Source organism: Tupaia chinensis, unplaced genomic scaffold, assembly GCF_000334495.1.
Source record: "Tupaia chinensis unplaced genomic scaffold, TupChi_1.0 Scaffold000639_1, whole genome shotgun sequence".
NCBI lineage: Eukaryota > Metazoa > Chordata > Mammalia > Scandentia > Tupaiidae > Tupaia > Tupaia belangeri.
The window spans coordinates 1,729,283-1,756,043 of record NW_006160160.1 but is presented as its reverse complement, the minus strand read 5'-3'; the positions used below and the strand labels follow the sequence as shown (position 1 = coordinate 1,756,043).

Sequence of the window (26,761 nt, the reverse complement as noted above, 5' to 3'; positions counted from 1 at the left end):
TATTAGAAACATGTCATATCTTAAATAGATCAATTTTGAAGACAACGACTATATGTATAACTTTGCACATACATATACATGAAAAATGAAGATTTTAGCTTATTTAATCAATTTTAATATTCATATTTAAAGTACATCTTTTTGGAACCAGCAGATTGTGTAATTATGTTCCTGGTCTCCCACACAGATGACCGCAGTTCGAGTCCGGGATCTGGCAGCTTGATACTCAAGCTGGGGAGGTGGCCAGACTCCGAGAGGAGAATGGAGGAGAAAGGATTGTGGTGTCGCCATCCCCCAGGGAGGTGATTTTCTATTTCTGTCTTTTTTTTTTCTCTCTCTCTCCAGTGAGTAAATGTGTCCTATAGCAAAAATCTCTCTAAAAAATAAAATAAAATACATCTTTTCTTTACACTTCATTTCAACTTAGGTTATTATATTTCAGTTTAGGCCTTTTTGGTTGGTTATCTCTTTAATGGACAAAACTAATGCTAATATATATTAATAGAATATATCTTTATAAGACTAGTAATAAATATTAAGATAGTCAGGAAATCAAATAATTTAAGAACACTTTGAGACTTTTTCCTTATCTGGAGTAAATTCTTCTTCCTACTTTTTCCTCATCTCACCCTCTTTTTGTATCAGATTTGTCTATATTTTCTTAAATCTGAGCCTTCTGAAGTGGAGACAGAAAGAGAAGATGTCAAAACCTTCATGAGAAAATGGGTTAACGTATGGGCTCACTTTGATACAAAAGAATTATGAAACCCATCTATGGTTATTTAGGACATTTCCCATGAACTTGCTGATGACCTCGCATATTCTTCTGGAATCCCAATCAATTCACTTATTTGAAATATGGGAAGATACAGAATTAATTCTGTCTTGTGATAATTACCTCATCAACCTTACATGCTGGCTTTCATTGCCACTTTGCTATCCAGCTAGGGTTCAACTGCTGATTATATACTGTTTCCCTTACATAGAATATAATTTTTTGGACTTGATTTCCCTCTTTTGTAAATTGGTTGACAAATATATTCTCATAGGAGGGAAGTTTGACTCAAAGCTTAAAAATGTTCATTTCAGGGAACCAGCAGTTAGCGTAATGGCTATGTTGCTGGACTCCCACGTAGTCGACCGCGGTTCGTGTCCCGGACCTGGTGGCTTAAAACTCATGCCGGGCGCGTGTGCGTGCGTGCCCAGGATCCCGGGAGGAGAATGGAGGAGAAGGGATTGCGGCGTGACCATCCCCCCTGGGGGGTGATTTCTCGCTTTCTGTCTCTATGTCTCTCTCTGTCTGTCTGGCGAGCAGACATTTTTATAGTGAAAAAAAAAATGTTCATTTCAAATAATTTTATTGAATTAAAATGGTACCACTGTTTCATCAACACTGTCTTTAGGATTACTGTTTTCGAAATTTAGTTAGCATCATCTTTAAATTCTACATAATCATTTTATCTTTATTTAGGAAAAAATTCTTGTGAATATTCACTTACAGAAATGTTTTCTGCATAAGAAACAGGGCACACGTTTTATCTTTTTTTTTTTTTTGGAGAGGTTTTTGCTATAGGGTGCATGCCCTCGCCAGAAAGACAGAAAGAAACAGAGAGACAGAAAGCGAGAAATCATCCCCCCCCCCCGGGGTGGGGGGTGGCCATGCCACAATCCCTTCTCCTCCATTCTTCTCTCGGTATCTTGGGCATGCATGCACACGCACCTGGAGTGAGTTTAAGCCACCAGGTCCGGGACTCAAACCACAGTCTACTACATGGGAGTACAGTGACATAGCCATTATGCTAACTGCTGGTCTCCAGGGTACACATTTTAACATTTTGTTGCCTTTTGAGTCATTTATAATTTTGACACATATGAATTTAACTAGGGTCCTTTTCTAGATTTATCAATACTTGTAATTATATGTCCATTATATGATGAGTGATAAAGCACACATAAACATTTTTATAAAGTTTTGAACACACATATTCCTTATGCAAAAGCAAATGCTCAAATGTTAAAGGTACTGTTCTCACTGTAGTGATGAGGTCAGGGTTATGCTATGCTAGGAGTAGGTGCGGATTGCAGGAGTAAAATACACGGTGAGCTCAGTCTGATAGGACTAGTATAGTCACATTTTGGCAAAAGTAGGAAGAGACCTAATAGTTTAAATATTAATCATAATATTTGAAAGTAATTGCAGAGAGACGTGAAGCTTCTATTAAACAATTTAGGAAGCCTGAGGCATTTTAGTAAAAAATGGTTCATAGGAAGATGATTATCATTTTCTATAAAGTCAAGGCAGATTTCTCTGGAAAAATCACAAATTATACAATAGCAGAACATACAGATTTTTTGCCCAAAAATGTCAGTATAAATTCTGTTAGATGATCCACTAACCATATGAACTTGGGAAAATGACTTAATCACTTTCTGCTTTTTTTTTTTTTTTTTTTTTGGTATTTTTCTAATATAAAGGTCAACTTCATATAAATGTTGCAGAGAATTTAAAAAAATATGTACATGCAAAGCATGAGATTGGTTTATTTAAATAAAGGAAGTATAAAAATATAATAAAGAAGGCCTTGATAAGAATTACCTTTTCTTGGGGCTGGGAGGTGGCGTGGTGGTTAAGGGCACTATACTCTTATATGGCAAATAGAGGTTCGAGTCCTGGACCTGGCAGCTTGCTTTCTCACTTTCTCTCTCTCTCTTATCAACTTAAAATAAATAAATAAAATTAAATAAAATAATTCTAAAAGAAAATTTTTACTTTCTAGACCCTTCTTATAAGTGATTTAAATATTTAAAGTCAATATATATTGGACCAGTAGGTGGTGTGCTGGTTAAGGCACTAAACTCTCACATGACAGACCACAGTTTGAGTCCTGGACCTGCTTGCTCGCTCTCTCTCTCTCTCATGAGCATATGTGCCCAATAGCAAATTTTAAATAATAATAATAAAATTAATAATTATTAAAAATAAGTAAAGTGAATATATGAAAAATAAGTAGATATTTTAGATTTTTATATAGGAATGAACAACAATCAAAGCATTCCAATTGCAATGAGTGGACTTAAGAAAGAGTTCTTGTCATTCTGAGATGTAAGATTGAGATTTAGACTACTGGAGTACCTAGGTAGTTATACGAATCCTCCCCTGATCTTGACAAAGTACTTCTACATGCTAGCCCTCTCACCCTCACCTCCCTTGAGTTAATAACTCCCTGCTTTAAAACTTCTACAGCTGCATGCATTTCACATCCAGTCTTCCTCCCACGTAATGAGTCACGCTCTTATTCAGTCGGTCTCTACCAGTGACTAGTGCAGTGCTAGTTCATATATGTGCATGGATAAATAAACAATGTGTCAATTAAATAAACTGAACTTCATTATGAGCAAAAGCATAGAAAATACGACATTCTGTTTATATATGATATATATGTTCATAAACATTTACACAAACGTGTATATTCTCAATGGTCAAAAGAATTACTGTTGACTTTTTTTTTTCTTTACTATAGGTCCTATTTGCTCACCAGAGAGTTAGAGAGAGAGAGAGAAAGCGAAAAAGCACCCCCAAGAGGGATGGTCACCTCACAATCCCTGCTCCTTCATTCTCGTCTTAGGATTTGGGGCATGCACACATATATGCCTGGAGTGCTTTTCAAGTCACTAAGTCTTGGACTCACCTGCACAGTCAGCCATGTGGGATCTAACTGCCTTAACCGTACCACCACTGACTAGCCTGACTGCTGATCTTTAAAGGGTGATTCTTTTTTTTTTTTTTTTTTTTTGAGGGTTTTTTCACTTATAGGCGGCTGCCGCAGACAGACAGAGAGAGACATAGAGACAGAAAGTGAGAAATCACCCCCTGGGGGGATGGTCACGCCGCAATCCCTCTTCCTCCATTCTCCTCCCAGGATCTTGGGCATGCACGCACACATGCCCGGCGTGAGTTTTAAGCCACCGAGTCCGGGACGCGAACCACAGTCGACTACGTGAGTCCAGCGACATAGCCATTACGCTAACTGTGGTTCCCTAAAAGGTGAGTCTTGAGTGGTAGATGGAGAGGCAGAAGATGAGAGGCTGGGAGAGAACACAGCATGAAGTTTGGGTATACCTCTGTGATGCTCAGACTTTATCCATGGAGAGGATAAAGGGAACCATGGAGAATTTGGACAGGAGAGCACAGATTTAGGCTGTCATTGGGAATGTTAGAAAGGTGAAATGTCTGACGTGAGACCAGAGGCAAGGAGGCCACAAGGAGGCTGAGTCATAATCAAGAAGAAAAGGGACAGAACTTTTCCTGGGGGCATTACAGGGATGAGAAATAGCCTTGCTCTCAGTGTTACAGAATCAGAGAACTGTACATCTGCAAGTGTCCTGGGACATCAAGTTTCACCCACTTCCTTTTGCAAAAACTTGGTCTTAAAGACAGTCTGTGACATGTCCCCACATCTCATAGCAGGTAAGTTAAGGCTTAGGGCTGGAATTGACATAATTGCATTTCTAAACTCAAGTTTACTCCACAAACTTATTCTTTTGTTTCCTAAACCCTACCATTTGACTAATAATAGCAGTAATGGTAATAATTACAATATCTAGTAACTGAGCAGTTGCTATATGCTAGACTCTGTGCTCAGCACATTAAGTACAAAATTTCATTGAAAGCACCCAATACTCTGAAAGGCCAGAATCCCCCATTTTGCAGATGAGAAACCTGAGACTTGGGAGATGAACTTGAAGATAAGCCCCAAGATCCCAGTTGGAGAGAGAAGTGGTAGCTTCTGGATAGATCTGTGGTGAGGGATAAATGAGTGAGCTGCACAAGTGCCTAGCACAGTGCCTGTAGCATAGAAAGCTCTCAGCAGGGGCCAGCAGGTGGCATGATGGTTAGGGTACTAGACAACCACATGGCCAACCATTGCTCGAGTCCTGAACCTGGAGGCTTGCTTTCTCACTTTCCCTCTCTCTCTCTTTCTCTCTGGGGAATACACACGCCCGATAGAAAATCAAATAATAATGATGATGGTGATAATGATAATGAATTAAATTAAATCATTTTTTTTTCTTTAAAAAAGAAAGCCTTCAGCAAATGAGAGTGATAATGACAATGAAAAGGAGGATGTGGTTAAAAGAGGCAAGTCTGTACCCTGGCCTTGTGTACCTTGCGTGACATTTGGCAAAATACCTAACTCTTTGGGCCTCAGTTTCCCCATATGTCAAATGAAGAATGTAGTCTAGCGTAGTGGTTCTCAGCATGTGCTTCTTTAGCCAGCAGCATTGACTTGGTTGTGAACTTGTTAGGAATGCTCTACCTTAGACTCTGGGAGTGGTATCCAGCAGCCTGTGTTTAACAAGTCCCTGGTTAAGTGTGATGCACATTCAAGCTTTAGAACCTCTGGACTAAACTGATAGCTCTGTCATTTTTAAAATGAAAAACAAAAAGCAAACCAATAAAGCCCTTTCTTGTAACAGGACTGTGAGGAGGAAAGTACATAAAGCAGATTCCTGTTGCGATGTTAAGGCTGAAGCAGACACCAGGGGTCATAGCTCTGTCCAGACTCTCCCATCCTTACCTTCTGTTATGTTGCAGATTCCCATAAGAGCACTTTTGTGTGTGTGACAAGAATAGCTAAAATCTACTTATCTACCAAAAATCCCTAACACAATACAATTTTATTAACCTCATTTCCTGGTTTTCTATTTTCCAACAGTACATAAATGTATGCTTGACCGTTAGGTACCATTCAACCTCTGGCCTCCCTACTCTTGCTCTTAGAGTCTATGTCTGACACTCTACCCTTGCCTTGCCTTTCTTTGCAAACCCTGTGACCCTCAGGGTTCAGCTCACATCACATGAGCATGAAAAGCCCTCCCTCTTCCTTCTTCCTGTGTCTAGTCTCAGGCTGAATGAAGTATTTCCTCTCCCAGCCTGTAGGCATCTCAATCTAGTGCTCATCCCCATTGCAGAGCTGGGGCTGAAGCAGACACCAGGGGCCATAGCTCTGTCCAGACTCTCAGTCCAGACTTTACATCACAGTTTGTACTATAAAGATCAACTCGTTTTTCTGTCTTCTTTACTGAACAGCTACTACTTGGAAGAAAGAAACAATTTTATATATCAGAATTTTTGAAAATTATTTGTATTGTTGTTTGCTTTACCTGCTTCCTATAAACCACATGAGAACAGGGGCCCATACATTTAGTTTGTCTCTATAATTGCAGCACTTGCTACCATTTCTGGCATATAGTAGATACTCAATCCTTGAATTATAAATCTGACACACATATTCCTCCCCCCCAACACAAAAAGATAATTCTACTAGAAACTCAATTCCAAGTGTATGGTACTTACGTTAGCCAAATGAGCAAGCTCTATCTCCAGAAATGAATCGGTCGTTTTGGGTTCAGGTCTTATTGTGACCACGATGATTTTGGAATTAACAACAGTATAATTTCTGAAATAGAGTAATTATTATTAAAAAGAGAAAGAGTTGATGAAAACTTTGAATTTCTACTGCTCAATACATGTTGGGATGAGGTTAAATAAAGGCATTGTAAACAAAACTATAGACCTCATGGAGTTATTTATAAAAATCAGTTTACTGTTATAATCAAACCCTATAAGGAACTAGAAGACTGGAGGGAAATACCATTTTTACCATTTTAGATGTAGAACAGATGAAAATGCACTATACACATATATACACACACACATAAACTTTTATTACTTAAATCCGATTCACCTACAAGAATGATGAATTGTGAATTCAAACCTGCAGGCAATCTTTGAGTGACTATAATTCATTTATCTCTTGGAAGACCTAACAGCTTTGTTCTCCAGGAAACTAAATACTCTTCTTACAAAGTGCTGTCTTGGTGTTTTTTGGACTATCTCAAAATATATTAAGATTAATAATTGGAATGTGGAATAGCAGGAAAGCATGTAGAGTTTAAAAATAAATAAATGCTGTTGCTAGTTATGGACCATCGATTCATTTTAGCAATAGAGCTATAGAGATCACTGCTTTATTTCAGTGTCCTTAATATAGGGAAACCACATTTAGTATGTTGTGATGATGCTCAGGGAATGAATGTTAAGTAATTAAAAAAAAAGTTTCAGGAGGAAAAAAAAAACAAATAGTAAAACTGTTCATATCGAAATTTAAAAAAATATGTATTAGTTGACTGTAGTAGGCTATATAGCCCCAGCTAGGTACTACTTTATAGTTGTTCATTCTACTCACTGAGGTTTATGCCTAAAGTCAGACTTGGGTTCATGTATAGGTATATATCAGCTGCGCTTGCTATTGGAAATATTTAGACTAATTAAGTTCATTAGCAAATCAATTAAGTGGGGAGGAAAGGCATAGAAAGCAACCATGGATACCAGAGACAATATGGGAGGAGAGTAATACATGGCAGAGGGTGAGGGATTGGGAATCAAGGATGGCAAAACAAAAAAACAAAGTATACAAACATAAGAATTGGAAAATTATTGGCTGATATCATGTATGTTGATGTGCTTGATTGAGCCAATATACAATGTATTTTGGATGGAAAATTCATTTGTATACTGTAATGTTGTATAGTGAATTAATATAAAAATAAAGAAAGAAGGAAAAAATTAAAATAATTATAAAAATTTTAAAAAAGAAACACATTTGCCTTTTGAAATACCTTACTATTTACAGTTCATTCACAAAGAGTGAAATAATTTTAAATGCAGTTAGATTTACAATCTATAAAATGTTACCCATAAATGTAAACATATTTTGTCACATATTGATTTTCCTCCAAAATATATGTATAAAATGCTGTAAGTCATTCAGTATTCAGAGACTTAAAGATCTAATTATACTTTCAGCTGTTGAAGGAAATACACACATGTCCATATATAGCTATTCAAAAATATATATTTAATTATTCAAAGAGATATGTATGTGTATATATACATATATATATACATATATATGTATATATAGTGTTCATACATACTTTATGACTTGAAATAAACTATCTGTACTTCCATATGGCATGTACTATTCTAGAGAATTTATGTCAGATATCAAAGAAAAAAGTTGATGTTTTTCCTTTTTTGTTGTTTTTTAAGGCATTATTTAGAGATAATAAAATTTACCAACTTTAAATATGCCACATAATGCTTTGATAACTGTGTGCTAACCTAACACCCTAAACAGTTCCTTCAAGTCCCCTTGCACTTGATCTTCCATCCTCCACCTTCCATGATCTTGCCTCCTAGTCCTAGGAAACCACAGACATGTTGCCACTATAACGTTATCTTTTTAGGATTTCATTTAAATAGAATCATACACTAATAGGCTTTTGTGTTTTGACTTAATTAGCTGATCATAATGTTTCTGAGATTTATCATTTTGTTCCTTTCATAGCTGAAAAATATCCCATGGCATGTAAATACTATAATTTGTTCATCTATTCATCAGTTATAACTTTGAGATATTTCTCATACTTAGCTTTTGCAAATAATTATTCATATTTGGCTATTTTGAACAACAGCAATATACACTTTCTGTATGGACAACTAGTTTCATATGTCTCAGGTAAATACCTGGGAGTGGAGTTGCTTAGTCATGTGGTGAAGTCATTTTTAATTTCACAAGTTACTGCAATACTGTTTTCCAGAGCAGCCATATTAATGAGGTCATATAATTCTGACGTGGTAGAATGAAGTGGAACCTTGTATTATTTGCAATAATATTTTCTATAATAAGATGCTGTTTGGCACCAGATTTCACCAGACAAAAAGATGCTGAGGTACTTTTCAGTTTGAGGAATTTACTATATTTAGTAGCAGAGGAACTGTAAGTATATTTTGAGTAGGTAACACTTTTACCCCATTTCTCATGTACATAGCAATGTCAAATAATAGATTCCTCACCACTAGCCAAACTATCTAGCCTAACCCGTAAATACTTAAAAGACAGCAAAGTCCAGGTTTATTTTGTTTTTCTTAGAGGGAAGGTGGTTGCAACAGAGGGAGCTTGTAAACTCTCCTTTGCTTCATTTAATACAAAATAAATCCACTGAAGGTAAGCTCCATTGAGAAGGATATAAAACTAAGCTCTCAATATGAGGCTCCTTTTACCGAATTATTCGTCACTGTTTTCTGTGAGTATAGTGATCAGAGGACCAAGTGAGAACAGATGGAATCAACAAAGCTGGGAGGCAATTCCAGGTGGCTGTTCAAATTAGCAGACACCTCACAGAAAATGGCAAAGTGTACACTGCTTGGAGTTTGGGGGATACCCACCCATCATCATTAGAAAAATCAGGGAAATTTCTCCCAGAGAACAATCTGTCCTGAACACACATATGCAAATTCCTTTAGAGTAGCCTGAATATGTTTGAGTTCTTGTTTGGTTACCTAAAAGAAAAAATATTGATGCATCACTCAGATCACATCTGCTTCTGTACTCTGGTTCTTTTCATAATCTCATTTATCTGCCATAAATAAAATCCAATGAGTGCTAATTTTAAATAATGTTAAGAAATTTTTATAGTAGGCAAGTATTTATATTATTGGGAAGTTGTTTAAGTAGATAAATGACTGGAAAACACAGATGTGGTTATTCTGTATGGGAGCAGGTTGTCTTATTAGGCTATTCATGGAGTTCTCTGTGTGTTTGGCATATGAGGATTTTGGTCCTGGGTGACTAGACTATGGGAAGCAAAGCAGCTAACATAAACAGGCTTCTGTAAGAAACGTTATGCTGTGTCAGGTTTACCAGTTACTCAGCTGCCCTGACAAAGAAAGTGAAGTCTTCCTAAGACTTTGACTAAGTGTGTATGTATTTTAACATAGAGTATATTTGGAAAAGAATGTATGTCTACTTGTGCATATGAATGTGCTTATTTTATTTATGTGGGTACCCCCTCCATCTTGTGCCACCACACAGCAATATATACCTATATCTATAAAAGCAACTATTAACTGTATGCATGTCTCATTCTGTAAGATTATAAACTCAATGAGGGCAAGAGTTGTATTGGCGATTTATCTGTCCTTACTCTCATGATGCTTGGCATATCTCAGTGTACAAAACATATTTGAATGTCTTATTGAATAAACACATAGTAAATAAAATATCAAGGTTTTTACCAAGTTTCTTAAAAATACGGTACCGGGACCAGCGGTTAGCATAATGGCTATGTCGTTGGACTCCCATATAGTCTACCGCAGTTCGAGTCCCGGACCTGGTGGCTTAAACTCACACCGAGCGCGTGTGCGTGCGTGCCCAAGATCCTGAGAGGAGAATAGAGGAGAAGGGATTGTGGTGTGGCCATCTCCCTAGGGGGTGATTTCTCTCTATCTGTCTCTCTTTCTCTCTCTGTCTGTCTGGCGAGAGCATGCGCCCTATAGCAAAAACCTCTCAAAAAAAAAAAAGCGGTACCAATATCATGGTTTTAAAAGGCTTAATGAAGAAAAATAAGAAAATTTACATTAAGTAGAAGCTCCCCTTTAAAAAAAGTAGTGTACAAAAGTATCTTTATTCCATCAATTTATTCTAATTTATGTAAGTGAACAACTGGCTCCTGATGTGTCATGTCAGGCTTTGTGATCTTCTAATGCTTCCTGGCTGGGTGTACGTTTGCATTCACTGCTAGGGACGCAAGTCTTACAGCCAAAAGGATTTTATGATTAAGGTAATGAAGTTCTTTCCTGTCCTTGAACTCTGCAAGTTGGTATTTAAAACATTTAAAAATGTATAGGGTTAGTTATTCAAGAGGACCCAATTGCAGAGATTGAGATGTTTAGTGAAGGTGGACCACATTTTAAAAGAGAGTAAAGATAAAAAGAGGTAGGGAATCAAGGTGGGGGGGAGTAAAATATATAAGGAACAAGAAATAGAAAATTGTATGTTGATGATAACATGTATGGCGATATCCTTGATTGAACCAATATACAATGTATACTGGATGGAAAAATCTCATTTTGTATACTGTATTGATGTACAGTGAATCACAACAAATAAATAAATATCCCAAAACGCAATGCAGCTGTGTACAAGAATCTCTTTTCATATATAGACTGAAAGCGAAAAGATAGAAAAATACTCCATGTGCATAGTAACTAAGTAAAAGTGGTATTAGCCATACTTACATCTGACTAAATAAACTTTAAGTAAAATCTATCACAAGAGACAAAGACAAACGTTATGTAATGATAAAAAGGTTAATTCCCAGAAAAATGACACAAGCATAAACACATGTGTTCTTAAGGGAAGAGCACTCAAAAATATGAAGCAAATATTGTCAGGACTGAAGGGAGAAATAGATAGAAGCATAATAATGGGATGTTGAGATATATCCTTTAATAGTGATATACTAACCAGACAGAAAAAAGAAACAGAAGTAAAGAAACAGAAGACTTAACAACATTATAGACCAACTGGATTTAACAGACACATAGAAACTCCATACAACAGCACAATACACATTCTTCTCAAGCACACACTGAACATTCTGCAATACAAGTCACATGCTAGGCCACAAAATAAGTCTTAGCAAATAAAGGACGTTTGAAATTTTACCAAGTATGTTTCCTTACTACAATGGAAAGAAACTAGAAATGAATAGCAAAAGGAAAACAAAAACATCACAAACAAATGGAATTTAAACAACACACTCTTGAATAACCAATGGTTCAAGAAAGTAATCACAGAAACTTTAGAAAGTATCTTGAGACAAGTGAAAATGAAAATAAAACATACCAAAACTTATGAGATGCAGCAAAAGTAGAACTAAGGGGGAATTGTATAGTAATAAAAACTTTTATTAAAGAAGAAGAAATATCTCAAATTCAGAACCTAATTTTAGATCAGAGAACTAGAAAAAAGAGCAAAGAAGGAAGGAAATAATAAATATTAGAAGAGACATAAACAAAATAGAAAGCAATAGAAAAGTTAACAAAATTCACAACTCCTTAGCTAGGTTAAGAAAGCTAAGATTCACCAAAAATTCAAAACTAAGGAAGAAATATTACAACTGATGCAATAGAAATAAAAAGAATCTTATGCCATGCATAAGGAACCATTCCCACATGGACAACTGTAGTTCAAATTCCAGCCCCAGTGGCTTGATTAAGATGCTAGATATGTATACATGTATGACCGAAATCCTAACAGGTTAGAGAAATGGAGGAAAAAAAGACTATGGCATTACGTGCACATTAAGGGATATTTTCTCTGTCTATGTTGAACACATGCATGCTCTGGCAATAAAAAAATTAAAAAGAAATAGAAAGGAAAATGTTTCAAGAGAATACTATGAACAATTAATTATATGCTAACAAATAGCATAACCCAGAAGAAAAAAAAAAATCCTAGAAACATACAACCTACAAAGATTGAGCCATGCAAAAGTGAAAGAGGTGTGGAAAGCAACTGTAGATACCAGAGACCGTGTGGGAGGAGGATGGGAAATGGCAGAGGGTGAGAAGTAGGGAATCAAGGTGGGAAAAATGCAAAATACATAAGAAATAAGAAAGGAAAAGTTATCATCATGTATAATGATGATAACATGTATATTAATAGTATTAATTAAGCCAACATACAGTGTATTCTGAATGGGAAATATCACTTTGTATGCTGTGATGATGTACAGTGAATGAATGTAAAATAAATATATTAAAATAAAAAATAGAATTTCCGAATAGACCTATAACTAGTAAGGAGATTGAATCACCAATCTAACCTTTCAACAAAGAGAAGCCTGGGAGCAGAAGATCGGACTAGAGAATTTAAGGAACAAGAAATAGAAAATTGTATGTTGATGATAACATGTATGGCGATATCCTTGATTGAACCAATATACAATGTATACTGGATGGAAAAATCTCATTTTGTATACTGTATTGATGTACAGTGAATCACAACAAATAAATAAATATCCCAAAACGCAATGCAGCTGTGTACAAGAATCTCTTTTCATATATAGACTGAAAGCGAAAAGATAGAAAAATACTCCATGTGCATAGTAACTAAGTAAAAGTGGTATTAGCCATACTTACATCTGACTAAATAAACTTTAAGTAAAATCTATCACAAGAGACAAAGACAAACGTTATGTAATGATAAAAAGGTTAATTCCCAGAAAAATGACACAAGCATAAACACATGTGTTCTTAAGGGAAGAGCACTCAAAAATATGAAGCAAATATTGTCAGGACTGAAGGGAGAAATAGATAGAAGCATAATAATGGGATGTTGAGATATATCCTTTAATAGTGATATACTAACCAGACAGAAAAAAGAAACAGAAGTAAAGAAACAGAAGACTTAACAACATTATAGACCAACTGGATTTAACAGACACATAGAAACTCCATACAACAGCACAATACACATTCTTCTCAAGCACACACTGAACATTCTGCAATACAAGTCACATGCTAGGCCACAAAATAAGTCTTAGCAAATAAAGGACGTTTGAAATTTTACCAAGTATGTTTCCTTACTACAATGGAAAGAAACTAGAAATGAATAGCAAAAGGAAAACAAAAACATCACAAACAAATGGAATTTAAACAACACACTCTTGAATAACCAATGGTTCAAGAAAGTAATCACAGAAACTTTAGAAAGTATCTTGAGACAAGTGAAAATGAAAATAAAACATACCAAAACTTATGAGATGCAGCAAAAGTAGAACTAAGGGGGAATTGTATAGTAATAAAAACTTTTATTAAAGAAGAAGAAATATCTCAAATTCAGAACCTAATTTTAGATCAGAGAACTAGAAAAAAGAGCAAAGAAGGAAGGAAATAATAAATATTAGAAGAGACATAAACAAAATAGAAAGCAATAGAAAAGTTAACAAAATTCACAACTCCTTAGCTAGGTTAAGAAAGCTAAGATTCACCAAAAATTCAAAACTAAGGAAGAAATATTACAACTGATGCAATAGAAATAAAAAGAATCTTATGCCATGCATAAGGAACCATTCCCACATGGACAACTGTAGTTCAAATTCCAGCCCCAGTGGCTTGATTAAGATGCTAGATATGTATACATGTATGACCGAAATCCTAACAGGTTAGAGAAATGGAGGAAAAAAAGACTATGGCATTACGTGCACATTAAGGGATATTTTCTCTGTCTATGTTGAACACATGCATGCTCTGGCAATAAAAAAATTAAAAAGAAATAGAAAGGAAAATGTTTCAAGAGAATACTATGAACAATTAATTATATGCTAACAAATAGCATAACCCAGAAGAAAAAAAAAAATCCTAGAAACATACAACCTACAAAGATTGAGCCATGCAAAAGTGAAAGAGGTGTGGAAAGCAACTGTAGATACCAGAGACCGTGTGGGAGGAGGATGGGAAATGGCAGAGGGTGAGAAGTAGGGAATCAAGGTGGGAAAAATGCAAAATACATAAGAAATAAGAAAGGAAAAGTTATCATCATGTATAATGATGATAACATGTATATTAATAGTATTAATTAAGCCAACATACAGTGTATTCTGAATGGGAAATATCACTTTGTATGCTGTGATGATGTACAGTGAATGAATGTAAAATAAATATATTAAAATAAAAAATAGAATTTCCGAATAGACCTATAACTAGTAAGGAGATTGAATCACCAATCTAACCTTTCAACAAAGAGAAGCCTGGGAGCAGAAGATCGGACTAGAGAATTTTGAAACATTTAAAAAATAATTAACACCAGTTTTCCCCAAATTCCTTCATAAGATTGAAGAAGAGGAAAAACTTCTAAACTCATTTTATCATCCTGATACCAAAATCAGACAAGGACACAATAAGAAATACAACTGCAGACCATTACATCCAGTTGATAAGGACATAGAAATCTTCAACAACATACAACAAAACTGAATTCTGTAAAAAATTGTACACCACGGCCAAGTGAATTTATTCCTGGAATGTAAAGGTGATTCAGTGTATGAGAATTAATCAATATAATCAATGCATCAACAGAACAAAGGACAAAAACCACATGAATATCTCAATTGATACAGAAATGGCATTTGACAAAATTTAATAACATTCCATGATAAAAACACTGAATGAACTAGGAATAGAAAATATTTTGACATAATAAAGGTAATATATGCAAAGCCCTAAGCTAACATCATACTTTATAGTAATAAACTGAGGTCTTTCCCTCTAATATAAAGAGCAAAACAAGTATGCCATCTCTTGCCAGTTCTATTCAATCAAGTAGTGGGAGTCTCAGACAGAGAAGTTAGGCAAGAACAAGAAATAAAAGCATGCAAATTGAAAATGAGGAAGCAAAATGAACTAAGTTCATAGGTGACATGATTTTATATATAGGAAACCCTAACGGTATCTCTCTCTCTCTCTATCTCTCTAACACACACACACACAAAAACACACACACCTATTAGAACTAGAAACTAATTCAGCAAACTTGTAGGATGCAAGAGTAACGCACAAAAACTAGATGCATTTTAATATATTAATAATGAGCAATCAAAAAAAAATAAGAAACAAATAGCATTCAAAAAGCACTTATAAGTAAACTTAACCAAGAAGATGGAAGACCAACACAATCAAAACTGCAAAACATTGCTGAATAAATTAAAGAATACAAAAATGAAAGGAAGTCATCCTATTCTGTGTCCATTTATTGAAAAACTTAGTGTTGTAGAAATTTAAAAAAATTGTAGATTGCTATTACCCAAAGTGATCTATAGATTCAATGTAATCTCATTAAAAATGCTAGTGGCATTTTTGCATAAAGAGAAAAAAAAATCCTAAGATTTATATTGAATCTCAAAGAACTGCAAACAGCCAACAATCTTGTGAAATAAAAGCAAAAGGGTTCCTGTCTTCAAAATATATCACAGGGCGGGAACCAGCCATTAGCGTAATGGCTATGTCGCTGGACTCCCACGTAGTCGACCGCGGTTCATGTCCCGGACCCGGTGGCTTAAAACTCAATGCCGGGTGTGTGTGCGTGCGCGTGCGTGCCCAAGATCCCGAGAGGAGAATGGAGGAGAAGGGAATGTGGCGTGACCATCCCCCCTGGGGGTGATTTCTCACTTTCTGTCTCTATGTCTCTCTCTGTCTGTCTGGTGAGTGCACACGCCCTACAGAGAAAACCTCTCCAAAAAAGAAAAAAAAAGAAAAAAAATATATCACAGGGCTACAGTAATCAATATAGTGTGGTATTGCTGTAAGGACAGAGATGAAATAGTCACAGAGCCCAGAAATAAATTTTCTTTTATGTGGTAAATGATCTTTGATCAAAGTTTAAGGTTACACAAAAGAGAAAGAGAAGCCTCTTTAACAAAAGGTGTTGGGAAAACTGAGTATCTACATAACAATACCATATACAAGACTTAAAATATATTAAAGACTTATACATAAGACCTGGAACTATAAAACTCCCAGAAGGTACCACAGAGGAAAGTCTTCATGACTTTAGATTTCCCAATGATTACTTGGTTATGACAAAAATAGTACAAGAAATATATACTAAAATATAATGGGATCACATCAAATTAAAAGCAAATCAAAACAAAACTCTTGTGCAGCAAAACCAATAATCAATAGAGAAAGATGACCTATGAAATGAGAGGGAATATTTCCATATCAAATGTCTGGCAAGTGGTTACAATCTAGACTATCTAGATCAAGAACTTCTACAAAAACAAAAATCAAATAACCCTATTTCAAAAAGGCCAAGGGCCAGCCAGTTACATGATGTTTGAGGCAACTGGATCCCACATGGCTGACTCTGCAGTTTGAATCCTACACTTTGTGCCTTGAAAAACAGGCCAGGCACATGAGCATGTGTACTCAAAATCTTAAGAGTGTTGAAGGAGAAGGGATTGTGAGGTGGTCTTCTGCCAGCGGGACAGGGGTAGGTGATTTGTCACTTAACCATCTGCCTCCCCCCATCTGTCTCTCTGGAGAGTGTATATGTCCTATAGTAAAAACTAAAATAAAATTAAAACTGAATGAAAGACTGAAATAGGCATTTCTTCAAATAATTTATAAATGGACATAAGAATATAAAAAGATGCTCAACATCACTAATCATTAGAGCAATGAAAATCAAAACCACACTGACACAGCACCCAAGGCACTTTAGGATGGTCACTGTTAACAACAAAGACAAAAACAAAATGGAAAGAGTTGACAGGATGTGGAGAAATTAAAACCCTCATGCAATATTGGTAGAAATGTAAAATGATGCAGCTATGTGGAATAGACTATGGTAATTAAATATACAATTACTATATGATTCAGTACACTACTTTAAGTGTATATCCAAAAGAACTGAAAGCAAGATCTCAAAGAGACATTTCTACTCCTATATTCATCAAGCATCATTTACAACTGCCAGAGATGGAAGCAATCTAAATGGCCATCAGTAAATAAATGAAGTTTTAAAATGTGGTATCTACATACAATGGGATGCTATTCAGCCTTAAGAGAAGGAAATTCTGTCATATGCTACAATGTGGATGAACTTGGAGAACATTATGCTAATTGAAATAAGTCAGTCACAAAAAGTAAACACTGCATGATTACAATTGTGTGAGATATCTTAAGTAGTCAAACTCTCAAAGTAGCAGGGTGGTTTTTAATTGCTAGAAGAAATGAGAAAGAGCAATTGTTCTTCAAAGGGTAGAGAATTTAAGTTTTATAAGATGAAGAATTTCTGGAGTTTTTTTCTACAAAAGTTAATATAGTTAACACTATTGTACTGTGCAAACAAAAATAGTTAGGATGGTAGGATTTGTTTTGTTCCTTAATCATCACAACAACAAAAAAATACAATGTAATGTTACAGAATAAACATAGAGATGCAGGAAACACAGGCAGTAGAACTAGTGGAGCACTTAATGTCTAGCCAGAGAAGATACAGCAGAAAAGTTAATAGTTTGGGACAAGTAGATGGCATAGCAACAATGTTGTTAGACTCCCACATGGCTGACTGCGGCTCCAGTTCCAGACTCAGTGGCTTGAAAATCAGGTGGGGCATGTGTGTGTGCATGCCCAAGATCCTGGGAGAAGAATGGAGGAAAGGGTTTGTGGTGTAGTCAACCCCCTAGGGGGCGATTTCTCACTTTCCCTCTTACTGTCTCTGTCTCCAGTAAACACATGCACTGTAAGACAAAAACCTTTTTACAAAAAGTCAATAATTTAAGGAACATTATTGAAATTACTGTAGCCTTTTTCCATTATTAGTTCATGTAGCTTCAAAACTGAGAGATTTTGTAATAATTTAAATAAATAAGTTCTCTAATTTAATAAAACCAAAATAAAAAAGACGATTTTATATATTCTGAGAACTGGAGAGAACTTCATCAAAATAAGCTAAATGTGTGGCTTTTGAAAGTAAAACCAGCTGATGTTTCCTAAAAAGAGAGGTTGGGCTTATTTTGTGCTTTGAACTTAGACTTTCAAATTAGGTTTATATAGAAGTAGAACCTATATACAGAATCAAAAAATGCAGTGTTCAGAGACATAAATTCATTTTTAAAAGTGGCCTAAATTAAGCCTACTTAAAAATATTAATATACTATGTAATGTAATATTATATACTATTTGTTGTCCCCATGGATAATGTTCATTTCTTGTGTCTTTCTGATAGAACACTCTAAAAAGATGCACAATATTATGAATCTACAGTATTTCATTGCTCACTATGAATGAACAAGCAAGGTTTGGAGTTTAAGTCCTGAAATTAATGAACATGTGCTCTTAAAAGAAAGAGCTGACTGCTTCAGGTCATCTGCATTCAAGGGTGCATTGCTGTAAAGGTGACTATGTCTTTATTTTTCTATAATTTCCGATATTAGTTCATTCAATTTATTTTCCCAGTTGTCTTTAATTCCCATAATATTAGAGATTCAAATGATTTCTACTTACTAAATACATAAAAATTTCAGCATCATTTATCTTTATTAGGTAAGTGCAGTTGAGAGAAAATTTATATGATTTTTTTCACTACTAATTTCACTACTAATTTGTCCCTCTTTTATAAGATAATTTTCTAACCACTGTTGGTTTATAAGACTATTTCAGATTCTCATTCACTTTATTTTTTTCATGATATTTCATGCCATCTTTTAATTTACATATAATTTTAGTTAGAACTTTGTAATATTTTAAATGTTAATAGCTATATTGAAGGCAATTTTTATGAAATTACATTTTCCATATATCTTACCAGGTAAACTACTCATTACTCATATACTGAGAGATATTGTGGTTTAACCACAAAATGGGAATTATATTTATTAAGTGAAACAGAAAATGGATTGCTTATGACTCTGTCTTGAAATCTTGGCTTCAGTATATGCCTTATACTTTTCTTTTTCCTTAATTTATTTTTTTTTAAATTTATTTTAATTTGTTTTATCCATTCAATCACTATACATCCCTGAGCTTGTAAAATAAATTCTCCCAACATGAATATACTTCCTATCAGTCCAGTTGAGGTTACAAAACACATTATCATCAATAGATAATCATCCATTTCTGTGTCCTATAAATGTCTTGTCTCTCTATTTTTTCCCTTAATTTCTTTAATCACACTCTCTCTCTTCTCTCACCCTCTTCACACACTGTCTCCAGTATCCATAACCATTTTCCATGCTTCTATATCCTCTAATCTTTCAGTTCCTGCTATAGAATGTGGACAGTCAGTATATATATGACTGTCCAAGAATTATTTTATTGATCTTCATTTATTTATTTTAGTTTGCTCAGAGAGGGACAGAATGAGAAAGAGAGAGAGAGAGAAAGAGAGAGAGAGAGAAAGTGAGAAAGCAAGCTGTCAGTTCTAGGACTTGAACCGCAGTCAGCCATGTGAGAGTCTAAAGCCTTTAACCACAATGCCACCTGCCAGCCTAGTTGGTATATGTTAAATGGAGACATAAAATGTCTCTCTTTCATAGCCTGACTTGTTTTACTCAGTAGTAAATCTTCCATATTCATTCCTTTTTATCAAATGCCAACATCTCTTCTTTTTGTTTTGTTTCACTTTGCTTTAAATGGCTAAGTAGTATTCCATAGAGTATATGTGCCACACTTTTTTTTAATCTATTCATTTGTTTGTGGACATTTGGGTTGGTTTCAGGTCTTAGCAAATGCTGCAATAAACATAGATGTTCAGGTACTTTTAAAACTGAACATTTGGGGCCAGCAAGTGTCATAGTGGTTAAAGGTGCTGGATTTCCACATGTCCAATGGCAGTTCAAATCCCAGACCTGGTGGCTGGCTTGCTCACTCAAATGTTCTCTCTCTCACTTTTGAGTGAGCATACATGCCCTATAACAAATTGAATGACAACAATAAATAAAATAAAATTTAAAAGTATTTGAAACAAAACAGAACAAAAAAACTGAGCATTCTATCCTGTGGGTAGATACACACACAAGTGGAACTGCTGGATCATATGGTAGATCTGTTTGTAGGTCTTTAATTAACCTCTATATTGTTCTTCACAGTGGCTGGACCAATTTACATGTCCACCAACAATGTGGTGGAGTTCCCCTTTTATCACACTCCCTCCAGCCCTTAGCATTTTTTTCTTTTTTTAATCTTGGCGTTTCTGACTGTGGTTAGATGGTATCTCATTGTGCTTTGATCTGCATCTCCTTTATGGCGAGGGATATTGAGTATTTTTTCATGCACATTTTGGTTGTTCGTATGTCTTCTTTATGAGTTTGTTTAGCTCATTTTCCCATCTTTTAACTAGGTTGATCATTTTTCAGGGGGGTAAGGCGCTTGAGTTCCCTGTGTCTTCTGGTTATCAGTCCCTTATCTGAGGCATAGTTTACAAAAATATTTCTGAATTCTATTAGTTATTGATTCACAATAGTTACTGTGTCTTTTGCTGTGCAGAAACTTCTTACTCTGATGTAATCCCACTTGTCTATTTTTTGGGGGATTATTTTCTGTGCTGTAAGAAGGCAGAGACTTCTTAAATAAGACCTGCCAAAAGTCTCCTAGAGTTTCCCCAGTATTTTCTACCAGTATTTTTATAGTTTGAGATCTTAGGCTTAGATCCGTGAACCACTTTGAGTTGATTCTTGTTAATGTGAGAGATAAGGGTCCAGATTCATCTTTCTACAGGTGGATACCCAGTTTTTCCACCATTTGATAAGAGGTTTTCCTTTTTCTACTGGATAGACTGTTACCCTTTGACAAAAATCAGTTGGTTGTATGTTTTGGTGTTGACTTTTGGGGTCGTTTTTTCTGTTCCATTGGTCCACATGCCTGTTTTTGTGCCAATACCATGCTGTTTTGATTATCACTGTTTTGTAATATTTTGCATTCTGAAGTCAGGGAATGAGACACCACACACTCCACTCTTTTCTGATTGCACTGGCTAGGACTTCCAGCACTGTGTTGAAAAGGAGTGGAGAAAAGTGGGCAGCCTTATCTTGTACCAGTTTTGAGTGGGAAAGCTTTCAGCTTTTCCCCATTCAGTACAATGTTAGCTATGGTTTTTTCATAGGTAGCATTTCTTGTGTTGATAAATGACCCTTCTATGCTGATTTTGCTGAGAATCTTAATCTTGGGTGCATAGATATTTATAAGCATTATATCTGACATGTCCTCAATGGAGCAGATGTTATGATAGTGCAGAGGGCAGGAAAGGGTGAGACTCTCCAAATCCCAGGTAACACACCTGAGGGTTCAAAAGTATGTGAGAGGAGATGAGCCATGTCTCTCTGTTGCTCCATCTCTGCTGCACACCCTGCAATCTGGCCTATCCTCACTGAAGTAGATGTTCCGGTGGTATGGGGCTTTCCTTAAATCTTTAAGATAAATTCTTAGAAGTAAAATTGCTATATTAATAACAATGCATTATGTTTAGATATTGCCAAATAAGTCTCCAAATTCTCAAAAAATGAGTTAAAATTCTCACAGCAATTTATGAACTTGTCATGCTATTGGTATGTGAAAATTCCTTGATGTAAGTAAAATCTACATGTAGTTGTCTCATCTCTTTCAACAGATTTTTGGCCTGCACTGACCAGCTGTCATCTGTCAGGCACATATATGGTCATGAGGGGATGGGAGGAGTGGCAAATTTAGGCCTGGATGTTGACAGCTTGAGTTGGATCCACTAGGCCAATCGCAGGGCTCTGTAGGACTGTCCATGTATGGCCACCCCTTCTTGGGACTTGTATAATTTTCTACAGGAGATACATATATATTCAGACACTGCCATTGGACTCAATAGTTTGTATTACTTAGAGTAGCCCATATTAGTAGCATAGAGGGAATATAGAGAAATGTCCTGGTTTCATCAGATGGAATAGGTGAGTTGGATTAGAGCTCAGTTTTATACTACACTTAGAGTTTTGGACAGGTCACTACATAGGATTGCCTCCCATCATTTACAAAATGGCATTTCTGCTGACACTAACTTTCAATTATTTAATACAGCATTAATATTCTATGGTTCTATACTTATTAGCTGTAAGAAAGTATTCTGAAGAAGAATAAAAATGGGAGGCTGAAAATAATAGTTCATATTTAGCTTAGAATAAGTAGAATGCATTTCTTTCAGATGAATAAATAATTTGAATCTACTTAATTTTAAAAGAAAAGATAGTCAAACAGTAAAATAAAAAACTGCAGCTTTAAGAATAGTTGAATTCATGGGACCAGCAGTTAGCATAATAGCTATGTCACTGGACGCCCACGTAGTCGACCATGGTTCGAGTCCCAGACCTGGTGGCTTAAAACTCACACCGGGTGCATGTACGTGCATGCCCAAGATCCCGAGAGGAGAATGGAGGAGAAGGGATTGTGGCGTGGCCATCCCCCCTTGGGGGGGATTTCTCGCTTTCTATCTCTCTGTCTCTATCTGTCTGTCTGGTGAGCACACATGCCCTATAGCAAAAAAAAAAAAAAAAAAAAAAGAATAGTTGAATTCATATCATAGCAAAAAAAGAAAAAATATCTAAATAAAAGAGTCAGTATGCAAAATTAGTCATTTATTTGCATGAAGGAAACTTTCTAAATTATGTCTATTTGAAACATTATATCAAGACTCTCCTCACAGTCATCATGAAAAAGATTGTGCAAAGTACTACTCTGAAAATGGAAATATGAAAACCCCAAATTTCTACGAACATAACAGCAAGTCTAATAGTATTTCTGCATATGAGAAATTTGACTCCAAATATTTCAACATATAATTAGTACAATGATTACTGAAGGAAATATATCATACAACTTTGTAAGTAATAACTAATTATAATATATAAACTAAATATGTAATTTTCACATTAAATAAGAAAATATTTCCTTTTCTATTGAGGTCAGTTGACATAGCCAAACCTATGCAGATTTAAAAAAAAGGAAGATATATTTATTTTATGCCTCTGTTTCTAAAATATTCTCAATATAAACACTAAATTTCTATGGAATTTGTCTTAAAAAAATCACTTGTTAGTATTTTCTATCAGGTAGGATAATCATTCAAAAAAATTTCCTTAGCCTTTTGTTATCTGTTAAGTACTGTTCTGGGAATTTTGAAAGTGAAGGAGATTTAAAGTAATTAATACAGTACCATTAGCAGAGTTGCTGCTCAGTAAATGTATACTGAGTGACTGTGAAAGCAAGAATCACTTTTGTCCATTAAAAAGCATATTATGGGAACCAGCAGTTAGCGTAATGGCTATGTCGCTGGACTCCCACGTAGTCGACCGCAGTTCGTGTCCCGGACCCGGTTGCTTAAAACTCACGCCGGGCGCGTGTGCGTGCGTGCCCAAGATCCCGAGAGGAGAATGGAAGAGAAGGGATTGCGGCATGACCATCCCCCCTGAGGGGTGATTTCTCGCTTTCTGTCTCTATGTCTCTCTCTCTCTGTCTGGCGAGCGCATGCGCCCTACAGTGAAAATCTCTCAAAAAAAAAAATTTAAAAAAAAAAGCATATTGTTATTTAGCAGATCTATAATTGGTACAGCAATACTTTCTGCTGGACTTCCTAAAAGAACTTTTTGAAACAGCAAAAAATAGTAATAACAAAGTACAATAAAGCCAGAGTGTGCTTTCTGGTCACATTACTTTACTATATGAAATAAAAGAAAATACGAGGTAAATACTAGTATTTCACCTTTCAGACAGTATTTAAACATTTCATCCTGAATGGTCTTTGCTCATATTTTTGGTCAATGATCTAAATATAACTATAGTTTTTGTCATTTATCAAATAACTTTATAGATAGAAAGTATGAGCCAGTAGACAAATACATAATTCTTACATAAAAATTATTAAAGACTTTAAAGAATATGTAGGAGTATTTTGTGATAAAGAGAATTTTTGACAATGGAAAATCCGTTAAGTTCAATTCTCACATTTTACATGTAAAAAAGTCACTGACTTGCCCAATGGCCTGTTCGAGTTTGTTAGTGTTACAAGTGGTGATAGGGCAGCTATTCCTCTCAACTATGTCCTGCTATATCCATTAAGTCACCCATAATATGTCCACTTATCTCCCAACAAGTTGTCAGTAGTAACTGCCTCTTTCATAATTAAAAAAAAATAAAGTTGAACATGAATTAAATATCTTTTTTTAAAACCAAAAGACTGATATTATTTAGATAGTTTCCTTGACTGAACAACTTTTTGGTACTTAGGATAACCTGACTTTATTTGTGTAAATGGGTGAGTGCTATGACATTATACAAAACAATATTATTAATCATAATGCAACCTGGCTGGACATTTAGGAAGAAAGGTAATAATCTAAAGCATTTCACATTGAATATTTTATCTAAATTCACTGTATCCCCTCAGATTCATACATGTGTTTTTATTTTAAAGTTTAACTGAACGCAGACAACTGCTGAGTGATTGGACAAGTTTAGAAAACTTTTGGATTAAGTTGAAATTGTAACACAAGTCACCTGATTACAAGTTAATGTTTTAGAAGATTTTTATAATTGTACTTTTTGCAGAAAGAAGTGTCTAATTTTGATTACCTGGGCACTTTTAAATTTTAGTACATCTCTTCTCAAACATCATATGCAAAGATACAGTCATGGGGAAATTGGACATGACAATATGTTTTAATAAACTAGTGGAAAAGTTAAGAATAAACTTATGAGCTTAGAAAAACTTTTATTACTAAAACAAATCAAACATTAATCTATTCAAATTTAGAAAATCCAAATTCCATCCAGAGATGAAACCTAATAGAAATCACAGCTTTCCATGGTTGTCTTTATGGTTGAAGGAGACTCTACATTGCATTGATAGGGATGCTGGATGACTCATTACCTGTATTAATAACGTACTTCATAGAGAAAGATGTTTCTTAGTCCCTAAGAATTGGGACTAGTCGTTGCTGCTTTATTGGGAGACACTTTTTTCTGCTGGACTGAACTCTAATTGTTTTTATTTATTAGAATATTTGCTGTGCCTGCTATAACTGTACACATCATTCATAGTCTCTCCTCCCTAAAAACTTAAAGCCTTATTTATGTGGGTGTGAAAAAGAATTCTGTGCAACTGTAGCTGTGTTTAACTAAAATACGACTTTGTCTTAATCCTCCAAATGAGATGGTGTGGAGGAGACAGGTCATTCTGAGTGATAACATCACTATCGAAATAGGCACGAATGATGTTTTCTGTGAGAGTTGGTAAAGTAAATAAGACAGTTAAGCAAATAAATTAGTGTTGCTAGAATTGCTATTTGTATTTGTTCTATTTATTTATTTATTTTGTAATGTCTGGGAGGAAAGAAATCAATGGGTTTCTTCTAAAAATAGTCCTCTAAATGAACAAGGGCATTTTTTTTTTCTTAGTGTAGTTGCAATTGAAAATTTATTTTGAAGCAAATTGAGATCTTGTGCAAATGAAGAACAAAACCATGTTTCCCCAGTCATCATGGCACTCCTTTAATTTCATGTAATGTTGATGAACAGTACCATTAAGTACAAATAAAAGGAGAAGATTAGTTTTACAGTGACCCATTCTATTACAGAGACTTGAGGCTTTTTTCCTTTCTTTCATTTTTTTTTTCCCTTCCATCTTAAGGCAAGTCATGATTACTTACAAAAGAATTGCAGGGCTATAATCAGACACTAAAATAGTCTTTTCTACTTGTTTTGAAATGCATAATATGCTAATAACCTGTTCATTAAATTGGCATTTTCTACTTCATTTAAGAAAAAGCCCTTTATATTACCAAAGCTTGTTTGACTATTTTCATAGAATGAGCTATAATCACATTTTGGAATAATTTACAAAGATTATAACAGTTTATTACTTTGTAGCTTACCTCAAAGTGGGCAAAATTAGATCCAAGTTTTTGTAAAGGACTGCTCCAAGAACAAATACAGATGATTCATCTAATTCTAGAAAGAATAAAATTTAAAACATTAGGAAAACAGCAAGGAAAAATAGTATGTCTTATAAAACTTTAATATGTTAATTATGAGGAAATTCCAGTACTTGCTGATGCAGAGATGAAGTTGAACAGATAAATGCATTCCTAATCTTGCACAGGACAGCTTAGCCCACACACCCTGCACATTAATGGTAGCTCTACAAGATAGTTTTTTGATGATTTTGCACATGAAGTAACCTTCCTTTAAAAGATAAAGACAAAAGGCTGCTCTAATTATAGAGATTAAATTCTCAATGACTTGAAGAAAGCAAGTCAATTCTTTTTTGGAACATTAAGTTTTAAGGTCAATATCCCCGAAGTCAGAATTAAGACTCTCATTTTAAAAAAT

General features: G+C 35.1%; 1 protein-coding gene across 1 annotated transcript in view; it reads right to left on the bottom strand.

The window, feature by feature from the left end:
• Positions 1-26,761, bottom strand: part of ADGRB3 (adhesion G protein-coupled receptor B3) — an 841,452-nt gene that overhangs the window by 348,595 nt on the left and 466,096 nt on the right. Inside the window, exons 15-16 of the mRNA XM_006159627.3 lie at positions 26,305-26,380; positions 6,359-6,461 (exon numbers count right to left, since the gene is read on the bottom strand). Coding sequence (XP_006159689.1) covers positions 6,359-6,461; positions 26,305-26,380 — 179 coding nt within the window. The remainder of the gene's footprint in view (positions 1-6,358; positions 6,462-26,304; positions 26,381-26,761) is intronic.